General features: G+C 40.2%; 1 protein-coding gene across 4 annotated transcripts in view; it reads left to right on the top strand.

The window, feature by feature from the left end:
* PACC1 (proton activated chloride channel 1) overlaps positions 1-14,809 on the top strand; it is a 43,552-nt gene extending 28,743 nt beyond the window's left edge. For 3 of the 4 annotated variants that reach the window (XM_035281275.3, XM_008985252.5, XM_002760544.6), the window contains 3 exons: positions 1,616-1,760; positions 4,149-4,256; positions 13,915-14,809. In XM_035281275.3, the coding sequence (XP_035137166.1) occupies positions 1,616-1,760; positions 4,149-4,256; positions 13,915-14,076 (415 nt within the window). In that variant the 3' untranslated portion in view covers positions 14,077-14,809. Of the gene's footprint in view, positions 1-1,615; positions 1,761-4,148; positions 4,261-13,914 lie in introns of those variants that run through there. The other variant, XM_035281276.3, reaches the window with a different exon arrangement.
* The last annotated feature ends 387 nt before the right edge of the window (positions 14,810-15,196 follow it).

The raw sequence follows: 15,196 nt of genomic DNA, 5'->3' as shown, positions 1-15,196 counted from the left end.
GGTCTGGCCCATTGCCTGGGGCTGCTGAAGAGTGAGGGAAGCTGCCTTTGATTTGTAAGCCCCCATGAGGGCAAGCTCTTGTCTGGTTCCTTGGTTTCTCGGCAGTGTGCACAGGAACCGTGTCTTGCCCTTAGTGAGGGCTCAGTGTGTGTTTGCTTGAAAAAATACAGTTGGCCCTTGAACAATTAGGGGTTTGGAGTTACCAAACTTAACCACTCCTGCCTGTCCAGTCAAAAATTTGTGTATAACTTTTGATTCCCCCAAAACTTAACTACTAACAGCCCACTATTGACAGAAGCCTTGCGAATAACATAAACAACACATATTTTGTGTGTAATATATATCATAAACTGCATTCTTGTGATAAACTAGAGAAAAGAAAATGTTATTAGGAAAATCATAAGGAAGAGAAAATATACTTACTATTCATTAAGTGCAAGTGATCATTGTAAAGGCTTACTTCATCCTCCTCGCCTTCATGTTGAGTAGGCTGAGGAGGAGGGTGTTGGTCTTGCTGCCTCAGGAGTGGCAGAGGCGGAAGAAAATCTTTGAGTAAGTGGACCCGCCCAGTTCAAACCTGTGTTGTTCAAGGGTTTACCGCATCTTTAGTATGAGGATGTAAGCTCTGCCACTTCTCTTAGTCTTTAATTTACAGTGATGAATGTCCACTGACTATCAGGAAGTTCCTGTCTGCTCCACACACCTGCTTTGGGGTCACACCTTGGAGCCTAGAGAGCAGGGGCATGTTCTTCATGTGACTGAGCTGAGAGGGACTTAGTTCCTACCGGGTCCTGCTGAGCCCAGAGGCTCCATTCAGAGCAAGCAGGGAGGCTGCTCCCCAGCTGCACATGCAGCAAGCTTTCTCCATGCCACACCACCACTTCTTTGTTCTTCCGCCCCAGAGCTTGGAGTCTCTACCTTAGCATCGTCCACCCTTTCTACCACCTATAATATAATCCCCTCCCCCTTGTCTTGCCTTCTTCCTGGAAGACTCTCCCTGGGATCCAGACCCCACTCCATACTCCTTTCATGGGCGTCCTCAGTCCACTGCTGCAGTTTTTACTTGTTTGTATGTTTGCTTTGACTTTGTTGCATCTGCACTGTCTTGGGGCTGATGTTACAGGTGTCCCATCTGGCCGAGTGCTCCCCAAGGAACACTCTTCCCCTCTTTGGGCCTTCCAGAGGGAACTGATGGGCCAGTGAGGGCTCCCCCAGGCTCTGCTCCAGTCCAGAGTTCTCCGAGGAGCCGCGAGCGCCATGTTCTGGGGAGCTTCTGCCAACTTCATTGCCAACAGCTTTAGTAGCAGTTGATAGGAATGATGGGAAGAGGGAGGAGGATTTCTCCCATTGGGAGCTTCAGGGTTCATGCTCCTGCCTTGAGGCCAGTGACAACTCCCCCTCCATTTGGAAACCAAATGGAGAGAAAACAGGGACAGGCCTTGCTTTTGTTGGTGACTGACAAACAGCCCTATTGAGGCAAACATAATTTGGAGAGGAGGCAGGGAGTGGGCAGCATCCTGGTTGTCCCAGCAAAGAAACCAGCATGCAATGTCCTGCTGCCTGCTGCCAAAGTTGGATTGACCTGGATCTATCTTCCTTCTTTCCTTCCTCCAAGCCCAAACAGGGTAGGTTTCATGCAGGCCTGTGAGAGTGCCTATTCCAGCTGGAAGTTCTCTGGGGGCTTCCGCACCTGGGTCAAGATGTCACTGGTGAAGACCAAGGAGGAAGATGGGCGGGAAGCAGTGGAGTTCCGGCAGGAGGTAGGTGGCTCTGGGTTTGCTCAAAACTGCTGGTGACTTTTCCACAATCGAGTATGAAGTGGAGGGAAGCTTTGCAGAGAAGGGTCCTTTGAGCAGGGCCTTGAGGGTGATTACGCGTTGGCTGGGATGAGAAGGGACCCCCATGGAGGACTTCTTATGCCATGCCAGGGAGTCTATTCTGCAGGCAGTGCACATACTAGCCAGTCTTCACAGAATGCATGTGTGGGGCAGAGATCACTGCGGCTTGCAGTGAGGTCAGTAACTCACCCAGCCATGTGTGACATCCTGCATCTGGCAGCACTGTGGGAGGCTGGCAGTGGCATAGCAGATTGTTTATTTGCAGGGAAGTGACAGTAAGACACAGTGGTCCCAAGTGTGCATGTGATCCTTTTCCTAAGGTCCTCTTCAGCTCTCACGGGCATCATAGCAAGAGATATCAGGCATATCTCCTGGCCTCTAGGCTGGTGGGCTAAAAACTTTTTGATCAGATTTTCCATAAGTAAAAACTTTTTGAGCATATACTCCATATACATAAAACTTTGCAAGTGATCAGTTTGTAAGTGGACCCACCCAGGTCAAACATGTGGTGTTCAAGGGTCTACTGCATCTCTAGTATGAGGATACTCTAGTATGAGGATACACATCTAGAACACACTATTATTGTTCTAATGTTACATACAGTTTAACATTCAAAAATAGAAATGTTAAAAGGATGAGATAAAAATAAATACTAAAAAAAGCTAGTCTTTTCCTCCTGCATCCCAATGGCTCATGATGTGCATTTCAAGCAGAAGGACACACTCCAGCCAACTAGGCCGTCACCGGCCGGAAGTTAGGCAGGAGGGGACTGTGTTGGGTTAGTCTTAAACAAGGCCCTTTCATGAGCCCTAGCTCCTCAGGCTGGATACTTGGAAGAGGCTCAAGGCCAGTTTTCTTCCAGGAAGCAAGGCTATTTTTCCTGCTTTGGGAAGTGACAACCCCCTCTGGTGATTGGACCTTAAAATATTCCGATTTTGTAAGATAACTGTCATCTCCAAGATTTTTACTTCCAAATTTGCTCCAAGATTCAAGTCCTTATTCAAGTCTTACCTGTCTTATCTGGCCTTTTCTGTCTTACCTGATTCAGGTCTTATCTGGCCCCACAACAGCTCTTAGAAAGGAGACTGTGTTCATTTACCTTACAATTAAGTGTAACCCCATCTACCCTGGCTCTCCTGGTAGCTCCCACTGTGACCCAAAACCAAGGAGTGAAAACCCTAGTGAACCTATACATTTAAGAAATTTTAATGCCTTTTATTACTGTCTACATTGGAAGTCTTGATGGTGTTATGAGCACTTTTGGACAAAACTAAAAATGTGTTTTAAAATCACATTTTAGGGTTTAGAATGCTCTCACATAGGTATGCCGCCATACTGTAGTGACATAGGCATTTTGTTCCATTTTGCGGTGGCAAAGCTGAGGCTCAGCTCTGATGATGGATCCGAGCCTCTGGGTGGAGCTGGTTTCTGCTTCTGTAACCTGTCTGCTCTCTGTTATACCACACAGCCTCTTTAGTAATTGACAACCAGATCTCACCAAGCACATCTACTAAGTCTTTACAGGGAATGCTCAGCTCTGTGGATTTATGCGGCTGTGCTTTGTCCCTGTAAAATTCAAGGGTTGAAACAAGGGTTCAAAGTTCAGACAAATACTTGGTTTGAAAACCAAGTATTTTGAAATTTGGAATTTTTATTGCTTTTAATTGTTGGACCTATATGGTGGTTTGAATATGGCTTGCTTATTTATTTATTTATTTATTTTTTTGGAGACAGAATCTTGCTCTATCCCCCAGGTTGGAGTGCAGTGGCGTGATCTTGGCTCACTATGACCTCTGCCTCCCAGGTTCAAGTGGTTCTCCTGCCTCAGCCTCCCAAGTAGCTGGGATTACAGGTGCCTACCACCATGCCCAGCTAATTTTCGTATTTTTAGTAGAGTCAGGGCTTAACCGTGTTGGCCAGGCTGGTCTCGAACTCCTGACCTCAGGTGATCTGCCTACCTCGACCTCCCAAAGTGCTGGGATTATAGGCGTGAGCCACCATGCCAGCCGTGAATATGGTTTAATTGTGAGTACAGATACCTAGTGACAAATTTCAGTGACAATCCAAAACACCTGTTGTATATCACAGATCCCATTTCCCCAGAGAACCATGTAAACCAAGGTAAAGCCTTGGCTTTGCTACCAGTGTTCAGGATCTTGTATATATGAGATTTTTGCCACTCTCTCCAAAAGATAGTGTGAGGAGAACCACAGTCTATGATCCCCTTCCTACTCGCTCACATTTTCCTGGGCACAGGTGAGGGAAGGGTACACAGAGGTGGTAACACTGCTTTTTCTCCTCCATATCCAGACAAGTGTGGTTAACTACATTGACCAGAGGCCAGCTGCCGAAAAAAGTGCTCAGTTGTTTTTTGTGGTCTTTGAATGGAAAGATCCTTTCATCCAGAAAGTCCAAGATGTGAGTATTATTTAAGATTATGATAGCAAAACCCCCTTCCCTGAAGCATTTTGGCTCATTCTTGTAGACTGATAAGACTACCTACCTGTCCTCATCTTTTTTCATGACACAAATCAGTTCATAATTTATATTTATGATGTTAGTGTTATATATTCTTTGTGTTTGGTCTTGTCTTCATCATGAGACTTTCTCTGTGAAGGAGGGAAACTTTCATTTTGCTCACCATAATTTATCTGGTATATAGCAGAGTGCTTAGTGCAGAGTAGCTGCTTAGTAGTAACGTTCATTGAATAAATGGAGTAGAAGGCATTGAGTTACTACTATACGGGTTATTACAGTTGCACGTTGTTCTTTTTCTAAATGGTTCTCTGTAGGATAAATACCTACTACTTGTAGTAAGTCAGAGCTGAACAGCACAAATAAATAATTAGCAAAGCATTAATACCATATTTTAAAAAAATTGATATACAATATACATATTTATGTGGTACATGTAATATTTTGATACATGCATACAAGGTCTAATGATCAAATCAGGGTAGTTGGGTTATCCATCATCTCAAACATTTATCATTTCCTTGCATTGGGAACATTCCTCTAGCTATTTTGAAATATATAATACGTTCTTGTTAAATATAACTGCTCTAACTATACTATCATATCATCTAACTGTATTTTTGTACCCATTAACCAATTTCTCTTCATCTCCTGCTTTCCCCAACCCTTCCCTGCCTCTGGTAACCACCATTTTACTCACTACCTCCATGAGACTGATTTTTTAAATTCCCACATGAGTGAGAACATGTGATACTTGTTTTTCTGTGCCTGGCTTATTTCACTTAACATAATGTTCTCCAGTTTTGTTCATGTTGCTGCAAATGACAGGATTTCATTCTTTTTATAGCTGAATAATATTCCCATTGTGTATATATACCACATTTTCCTTATCCATTCATCCTAAGTGTTGGACACTTGAGTTGATTCCATATATTGGCTGTTATAAATACTGCTACAGTAAACATGGGAGTGCAGATAACTCTTTGATACGCTGATTTCCTTTCTTTCCTCTTTTTCTTGGATACACACCCAGCTATGAGATTGCTGGATCATGTGGTAGTTTTTCTAGTTTTTTGAGGGAACCTCTATACTGTTTTTTCATAGTGACTTTAATCATTTACATTCCCACCAATAGTATACAAGCATTCCCCTTTCTCCATGTCTTCACTGGTATCTGTTACTGTCTTTTTGATTACTGTCTGGCATCTGTTACTGTCATTTTAACTGAGGGGAGGTAATACCTTATTTTGGATTTGATTTGCATTTCCCTGATTGATTAGTGTTGTTGACCATATTTTCATATGCCTTTTGGCCATTTGAATGTCATCTTTTGGGATAAATGTCTCTTCAGAATTCTTGCCCATTTAAAATTGGATTATTTGGCTTTTTTACTATTGAGTTGTTTGAGCTCCTTATATAGTCTGGTTACTAATCCCTTGTTGGATGCATAGTTTGCAAATAATTTCTCCCATTCTGTAGGTTGTCTCTTAACTTTGTTTTTTCTTTGCTGAACTGAAGCTTTTTAGCTTAACGTAATCCTGTTTTTCTGTTTTTACCTTTGTTGCCTGTGCTTCTGAGGTCTTACCAAAAAGATCTTGGTCCAGACCAATGTCCTAAAGCATTAACCTACTGTTTGCTTCTAGTTTTATAATTTTAAGTCTTAGATTTAAGTCTTTAATCCATTTTGACTGGACTTTTCTAGATAGTAAGAGATAGGGTCTAGTTTCATTCTTCTGTGTATGGATATCCAATTTTCCCAGCACCATTTATTGAAGAGACTGTGCTTTCTCAATTGTATTTTCTTGGTGTCTTTGTCAAAAATGAGTTGGTTGCAGATACATAGACTTATTTCTGGATTCTCTGTTGTGTTCCATTGGTCTGTGTATCTGTTTTTATGCCAATACCATGCTACTTTGTTTACTATAACTTTGTAGTATATTTTGAAGTCAGGTAGTGTGATGCCTTCAGCTTTGTTCTTTTTGCCCAGGATTGGTTTGGCTATTTAGTGTTTTTTTGTGGTTCCATACAGAATTTAGGATTTTTTTTTTCTACTTCTGTAAAGAATGTCGTTGGTATTTTGTAGGAATTGCATTCAGTCTGTAGATTGCTTTGGGTAGTGTGGACATTTCAACAATGCTAGTTCTTCCAATCCATGAACATAGGCTATTTATCCATTTTTTTGTGTCTTCAATTTTTTTCATCCATATTTTACGGTTTTCATCATAGAGATCTTTTACTTCTTCGGTTAAATTTATTCCTAGGTATTTTATATTTTTTATAGCTATTGTAAATGGGATCGCTCCTTTATTATTCATTTTATTCTTTCATTGCTATAACTTTTTTAGATTGTTCACAGCATATAGAAATACTCCTGATTTGGGGGTGTTGATTTTGTGTCCTGTGACTTTACTGAATTTATCAGTTCTACCAGTTTTTTGGTGGAGTGTTTACGTTTTTCAAAATATAAGATCATGTCATTTGCAAACAAAGAAAGACAGTTTGACTTCTTCTCAATTTGGATTTCCTTTATTTCTTTCTCTTGTCTAATTGCTCTGGCTAGGACTTCCAATATTATGTTGAACAAAAATGATGAAAGTAGGCATCCTTGTCTTGTTCCAGATCTTAGAAGAAAGGTTTTCAGTTTTTCCCCATATGATGTTAGCTGTGGGTTTGTCATATATGACCTTTATTATTTTGAGGTATGTTCCTTCTATACTCAGTTTGTTGAGTTGTTTAAGAGTTTTATTTATTTTTTTAAAGACACAGTTTCATTCTGTTGCCCAGGCTGGAGTGCAGTGGCATGATCTCAGCTTACTACAACCTCTGCCTCCCAGGTTCAAGTGATTTTAGTGCTTCAGTCTCCCAAGTAGCTGGGATTATAGGTGCACATCACCATGCCCAGCTAAAGTTTGTATTTTTTAGTGGAGATAAGGTTTCACTGTGTTGGCCAGGCTGGTCTCAAACTCCTGACCTCAAGAGATCTGCTTGTCTCAGCCTCCCAAAGTGCTAGAATTACAGTCATGAGCCACCACACCCAACCCATTAAGAGTTTTTATCATGACAGTATGTTGAATTTTTTCAAATGCTTTTTTACCATCTATTGAAATGATTACATGATTTTTTATCTTGATTCTGTTAATAAGATGTATTATGTTTATTGGTTTACATATGTTGAATCATCCTTGCATCTCTGGGATGAATCCCACTTGATAATGGTGAATGATCTTTTTAATATATTACTGAATTTGGTTTGCTGTTATTTTGTTGAGGACTTATGCATCTATGTTGATCAGGGATATTGGTCTGTAGTTTTCATTTTTTATTGTATCTTTGTCTTGTTTTAGTATCAGGGTAATGCTGGCCTTGCAGAACAAGTTTAGAAATATTCTTCAAGTTTTTGGAATAGTTCGAGTAGAATTGCTATTAATTTTTTTAAATGTTTGATAAAATTTAGCAATGAAGCTATCAGGTGCTGGGCTTTTCTTTGATGGAAGACATTTTATTACTGTTTCTATCTTGTGACTCATTTTGGTCTATTCAGGTTTTCTATTTCTTCATGGTTCAACTACCATGAACTCTTGATACAAGAGTTCAATCTTGGTAGACTCTATGTATCCAGGAATTTTTCCACTTTTAGGTTTTCCTTTATTGGCATATAGTTGTTCATAAGTCTCTAACGAATCTTTATATTACTGTGACATCAATTGTAATGTCTTTTTTTTTTGGTCTGATTTTATTTATTTGGGTCTTCATTCTGTTTTTCTTAGTCTGACTGAGGGTTTATTGATTTTGTTTATCTTTTCAAACAACTAACTTTTCATTTGAGTTTTAGTTTCGTTTATTTCTTTTGATCGTTATTCTGATAAATTTGGGTTTGGTTTGTCCTTTTCTAGTTCTCTGAGGTCATCATTAGCTTATTTGAAATCACTACTTTTTTTGATGTAGGCATTTGTTATAAACTTCCCTTTTAGTACTGCTTTTGCTGATCTCATAGGCTTTGGTATATTTTTTCCATTTTCATTTGTTCAATAAATTTTAAAATTTCCTTTTTAATTTCTTCATTGACCTTTGGTCACTAAGGAGCATCATGTTTAATTTCCACATATTTGTACAGTTTCCAAAATTCCTCATTATTGATTTCTACTTTTATTTCATCGTGGGCAGACAAGATACTTGATATGATTTTGATTTTTCTTAATTAGTTGAGACTTGGTTTATGGCCCAACATATGGTGTTCCCTGGAGAATGTTTCATGTGCTGATGAGAAAAATATGTATTCTGTAGCAGTTGTATGAAATGTTCTGTAAATGTCAGTTAGGTCCACTTGGTCTAGAGTATAGTTTAATTCCAATGTTTGTTGATTTTCTGTCTAGATAATCTGTCCATTGCTGTAAGTGGGACACTGATGTCCCCTACTATTATTGATTGCAGTCTGTCTCTCCCTTTAGATTTATTAATATTGGCTTTATGTATTTTGTTGCTCTCATGATGTTGAGTGCATATGTATTTATGGTTGTTACATCTTCTTGTCAAATTGACCCCATTATAATGATCTTTGTCTCTTTTTCCAGCTTTTGACTTGAAGTCTATTCTATCTGCTGTAGGTATAGTTACACCTGTTTAAAAAAAAATTGTGTGGGATGTCTTTTTCTATCCCTTCACTTTTTTTTTCCCCTGAGATGGAGTCTTGCTCTCTCGTCCAGGCTGGAGTGCAGTGGCATGATCTTGACTTATTGCAACCTCCACCTCCCAGGTTCAAACAATTCTTCTGCCTCAGCCTCTTGACTGGTGGAATTACAGGCATGTGCCACCACACCTGGATTAGTTTTGTATTTTTAGTAGAGAAGAGGTTTTGTCATGTTGGTGAGGCTGGTCTCAAACTCCTGACCTCAGGTGACCCACCCACCTTGGCCTCCCAAAGTGCTGGGATTATAGGTGTGAGCTACTGTGTCTGGCTCATCTCTTCACTTTCAATCTGTGTGTCTTTATTGGTGAAGTATATGCTGTCTGGCAGCATACAGTTGGGTCTGGTTTTTAAATAAATTGAGCTACTATGTCTTTTAGTTGAAGAATTTGGTCGATTTACATTCAATATTATTATTGATAGAGAAGGACTTACTCCTGCTATTTTGTTTTCTGTTTTCTGGTTTTGTAACTTCATTCTTCTTATTGTCTTTGTAATAAATGATTGTTTAAATTCCTTGCTTTTTATTTTTATTCTCTCCATTACAGGTCTTTGCTTTATGGTTGCCATAAGGCTTATAAAAAACACCTTTCAATTAAAACAAGTTATTTTAAACTGAGGACAACTTAACTTTGATCACAAAGAAATAAAGAAAAAAACTTTAAAAACTATGCTTCAGCCTGGGCATGGTGGCTCACGCCTATAATCCCCACACTTTGGGAGGCCCAGGTGGGTGGATCACAAGGTCAGGAGATCAAGACCATCTGGGCCTAACTTGGTGAAACCCTATCTCTACTAAAAATACAAAAAAATTAGCTGGGCATGGCGGCGCACACCTGTAGTCCCAACTACTCAGGAGGCTGAGGCAGGAGAATTGCTTGAACCCAGGAGGCGGAGATTGCAGTAAGCTGAGATCACACCATTGCACTACAGCCTGGGCGACAGTGGGAGACTCCGTCTCAAAAAAAGAAAGAAAAAAAACTACATTTCAACTCTATTTTGACTTTTTATTCTATCTGTTTATATTTTTATATTGCCTGTTTCTTAACAGATTGTTGCAGTTATTATTTTTGATCCATCTTTTAGTCTTCATACTAAAGATATGGTTTATACACCCTAGTTACAGGATTCTGATTTGTCTGTATACTTACTTTTACCAGTGAGTTTTACACCTTCAGATGATTTCTTGTTGCATGTTAGTGTCCTTTTATTTCAGATTGAAGAACTGACTTTAGATTTTCTCATAAGAGAGTTCTAGTAGTGATTAATTTCCTCAGATTTTGTCTGGGAAAGTATTTCTACTTCATGTTTGAAGGATTCAGTAGCTTTGCTGGGTACAGTATTCTTGGTTGGCAGTATTTTTTTCTTCCTGCTTCAGCACTTTGAATATGTCATCCCACTTCTTCCTAACATGTAAGGTTTCCATTGAGAAGTCTGCTGCAAGATGTATCAGAGCTCCTTTATCTTGTCTGCTGCTTTTCTTTTACTGCTTTTAGGATCCTTTCTTTGCTTTGGCCTTTGAGAGTTTGATTATTACATACTTTAGTGTAGTCTTATTTGGGTTGAATCTACTTGGTGGTATTCTTTGACCTTCATGTACTTGGAATATTCATATCCTTCTCTAGACCCTCTTATACCTGGATATTCATATCTTTAGGTTTGGAAACTTCTCTGCTATTATTTCTTTGACTAAACTTTTTACCCCTATCTCTTTCTCTACTCCCTTTTTTAAGACCGTTGACTCTTGATTTGCCCTTTTGAGGCTATTTTCTAGACCTTGTGAATGTTCTTCATTCTTTTTATTTTTTTTTCATTTGTGTATTTTCAAATAACTTGCCTGTAAGCTCACTAATTCTTTCTTCTGCTTCATCAATTCTGTGTTTGAGACACTGATGCATTTTTCAGTTTGTTAATTGTACTTTTCAGCTCTAGGATTTCTATCTGAATTTTAAAAATTATTTTAATTTGTTGCATTTCTCTGATAAATTTCTGAATTGAGTCTTTGTGTTTCATTGAAGTTCTTGGAGTTTCCTCAGGACAGCTTTTTTTAATTCCCTGAGCAGTCACACATCTCTGTCTCTTCCAGATTGGTCACTAGCACCTTAGTCTGTTTGATGAGATCATATTTCTCTGAATTTTTCTGGTGCTTATGGGCATTGATTACTTAGATATTTGTTTCAGACTTCACAGTCTACCCTTGTGTATACCCATCTGTTTCAGAGGGTTTTCTACGAAATGAAAAGAGACTGATGATGAGTTCCCTAAGTGTGTGGTCACTGCAGCCGTTTTCAGCACTAGAGGGCAGTCTAAGCCAAGTTACACTGTGACTGTCTTGCAGACTTCTAGATACCCAGCTTTGATGTATGTGGGGAGGATGAGAGAGAATGCCTGGGGGTTACTAGGCACAGTCCCTTGCTTACTTTGATCTCTTTCCCTCAAGGGGAAGGAGTTTCTCTCTGCTCTGAGCTGCCTGGAGTTGGGGAGGGGTAAGGCCGGGCTCCCATGGCTCCTAGACCATTGCAATACTCGGGTTTGCCTAAGGTCACTTTAGTCATCCAGTGATGAAGCTGGCTGGGGTTTGGGTCCATCCCACTAGGGTGGCAGATTGCCTTTTGGCCATGGTGGGTTTAGAAGCGCTGTTTGGGAGCAATGGCCTATAATTCGGGGATTCAGGATTCTTCCTGGTGCTGGTTTTTTTTTGTTTTTTTTTTTTACTGTGGCAGGGCTGGTACTAGGTTCCAAGGCAAAGTCCCTCGTAGTCTTCCCTCTCATTTGCCCAAGCAGGAATGTTTCACCAAGCTGTACTGACTGGATTTGAGGCAGATTGTGGATTATATCTCAAACCTATAGATTCCCAGACTAGTGCAGCACCAGGGCTGTGATTGCTGTGGCCTAGCTGCCATTGAAATTATTTGGGGCCCAAAGCCACTTTATTGTAAAGTGGCTCCAGACTTGGTTTCCTCCCACTGGAGAGGCAGATGTCGCTCTGATCTGGGTGGGCCTAATACTCTTTTCAAGGGCTCTAGCCTGGAATCAGGACCTCAGAATTCTGCCTGGTGCTGTGTTCCCCTGTGGAGTTCCGATGCAAAGTCCTAGACTCACTTCCCTCTCCCCCAAGCTCACAGATTCTCTCTGCTGCTCTGCCTAGGGTTGGGGGAGGGGTGTGTAGGAAATGTGAGACCCTCCTTTCTATCTTCTTCAGTGTGTCTTTTCCTGTTACTATACTAAGCCAGATACTGTGATCTCTCACCTGATTTTTTGGCTCTTATTTAGATACTTTTTTACATGGATAGTTCAGTTTGGTGTTCCTGCAGAGGACTATCACTTGAGGGTTCTCTTTAGCCATCTCTGGCTCCACATCCTCTAATGTCAAATTCTGACTCATGATCTTGGAAGGGCAGGAATAATTGGACAGCTTTGCCAAAGGAACATTCATGACACACCATCCACCAGAGCCAGACCCAAATCTAGTATTAACTGGCATTCAGGTCATCACAATATGTCGTGACATGATCGTGGCTTATGGAAAACAGTTTCATAGCTGAGACCCAAACATGTTAGTTTCCAACCCCAGGCGGGGATTCTGTGATGTGAATGTGCTTGTTTCACTATCACCCACTAACTACCACTATTAATTATGGGTTGGCAGGCTGTGTATGCAGAGGGATGTGCAGAGACTTACTGAATCAAGACTGGGGAAATGAGCTTGCAGCTTGTCGTGTAAATGTGTGATGAACCATTTTCTAACCTTCTATATACAGTATGAAGTACCTAGTATGGGCCAAGTGGAGCCCAGTACCTGAGGCATGCTTTCCTCAGCTTCACTACAGTCCTATAAACAGTGGTGGTGTCACCATTTTGCATATGTGAACACTGTAGAGCATACTAAGGTCACCCTGCTAAATTGAGCTTATAAGTATTTTATTTGGGAGGCCAAGGTGGGTGGATCATGAGGTCAAGAGATCGACACCATGCTGGCCAACATGATGAAACCCCATCCCTACTAAAAATAAAAAAAAATTAGCTGGGTGTGGTGTTGTGCGGCCTGTAGTCCCAGCTACTCGGGAGGCTGAAACAGGAGAATCGCTTGAACCCAGGAGGTGGAGGTTGCAGTGAGCTGAGATGGCACCACTGCACTCCACCCTAGAGACAGATAGAGCAAGACTCTGTCAAAAAAAAAAAAATTATTTTTACCGGATGGTGGTAGAAGTCAGAAATCCAAGATCAGACCTCTGCCTTAAAGAGTTTAACATTTAGTGAGAGAACAATCCTCTTGCTTTAAATTACTGATTCCAGACTAGTTTAAATGATAGGCTAGGAGTTCATAGGATAAATAGCTCTGCTGAAATCCAGCAAGGGTTTTAGCTTAATGGTAAGGGAAAGCTTCGAGACTTTGAAGGATGAGTAAATCTAGACAGGAGGAAAGCATCACAGATGGGGAATAAGAGCAGAGGCCTAGAGGCAGGAATCCTCTGAATTTGGGAGGAAGGACAGCCATTGGACTAGAGATGAGGAAATACTTGAAACTAAGGTAACTATGAGATGGGAACAAGAGGCGCTGACCTTATGGATTGAGTATAGTTGCAGGGAAATTTGTCTCAAAGCAAGGTCACATATGGTCAGATTAGGCCACAAGATTATATATTACATATCTTATTTGTGCAGAGCTTTTTTGAAAAACAGCTTTCTTTCAGAATCGCTTTATCATAGGGAGGGAATAGTTATTTTTCTCCTCAAACTGAGCTATAGACATTAAAAGTACAGTCTGAATGAAGCATAGAGTTCTCACAGTTTCAGAACGTAGTAATTTTCTTACAGTCCTAATAATTTGGGAAGGGCTCTTGACAATAACACTGTAACATAAGAATCAAGACCGAAGCAAACCAGTAATCCTGTTTGTTTCTATTTGCTTCACAGATAATCACTGCCAATCCTTGGAACACAATTGCTCTTCTCTGTGGGGCCTTCTTGGCATTATTTAAAGCAGCGGAGTTTGCCAAACTGAGTATAAAATGGATGATCAAAATTAGAAAGAGATACCTTAAAAGAAGAGGTCAGGCAACAAACCACATAAGCTGAAGTCACCTTGTCATGTTTACAGAACTGCCCACATCAATGGGAGTTGTCATCGCTTCCACTTTATAAACTGAGCTATCAACAATCCTGTACTCACTTGAAGAAATGGGGCCTTGCTGGGAGGAACAACATGTCAAACTGGAACTTCTAACCTGGCCCTCAAAGAGACTGTGTAGAGCCTAATAGAAAAGACCTAATTGATAACCTGAAAGTTAAATATTTAAATTATTAATGAACTTTTTAAAAGAGCTGGCCAATGACTTTTGAGTAGAGTTTGTGAAAGATGCCTTTCTTCCTGTTTGGTTCATTGTATTTTATTAGGTTAAGCTCTAATAGGATAATGAAGGCCCTACTTTTCACCTTTTAAAAGTGGACAGAAGAATGTGATTTCCTTTTTCCAAAAATCCTATCAAGATGTGCAGGTCATGCTTTGGAGCGTATGCACTGTACACAAAGCCAAAAGCCTGTAACTTTGGCATTATCTGCCATTGATGTCCAGCCTCTGATATGCTCTTTGATTTGTTAAAGGTTAAATGAGACTTTAAATCTACTTGAAACTAGTAATTAAGTTTCTTAATGGACTGACTAGTCACCTACTTGTCTAGCTAGAATGTTTGTTGATGTAGGAATTTAGATTAACGTTCTTCAAAAGCACTAGGACAGATGTACATAGTAGGTGCCTACTCAGCGTATTTTAATGATTTCATTAACAGGTAAATAAAAGGTTAATACAAAAGGAATGAGTGTGACAGTATGAATATCTGCTAAATCATCAGGCACCAATACTCTCATTTGGTGACTTCCAGAAAACAAAAAGCTAGTGTGAGTCTGGACTCCCAAGATGGATGGATCTGACTCTCAAGGTATGTTCTAACTGCTTCCAGGGAAGGGTTTATTGGGCATGGCAACTGATGGCAGGTGCCCAGGAAGAGTGACCTGGTGCCCTCTGAGTAAGTCTGGTTAACTCTTTACTGTGTTTATAAAACCACCCATCATCTGAGGAAGGGGCACACACAGTATGATTCTGAAAGCTTTTAGCCTAGCCTTTGACAGGGATGAGTATGCATTTGAAAAAAAAAGTCTAGATTATTTTTTACATTAAGATTCTAAAAATTGTTTCCAG

This window comes from Callithrix jacchus, chromosome 19 (genome assembly GCF_049354715.1).
Source record: "Callithrix jacchus isolate 240 chromosome 19, calJac240_pri, whole genome shotgun sequence".
Taxonomy (NCBI): Eukaryota; Metazoa; Chordata; class Mammalia; order Primates; family Cebidae; genus Callithrix; species Callithrix jacchus.
Note: the sequence above shows the minus strand (reverse complement) of the source record. Positions and strands in the feature narration are given on the sequence as shown.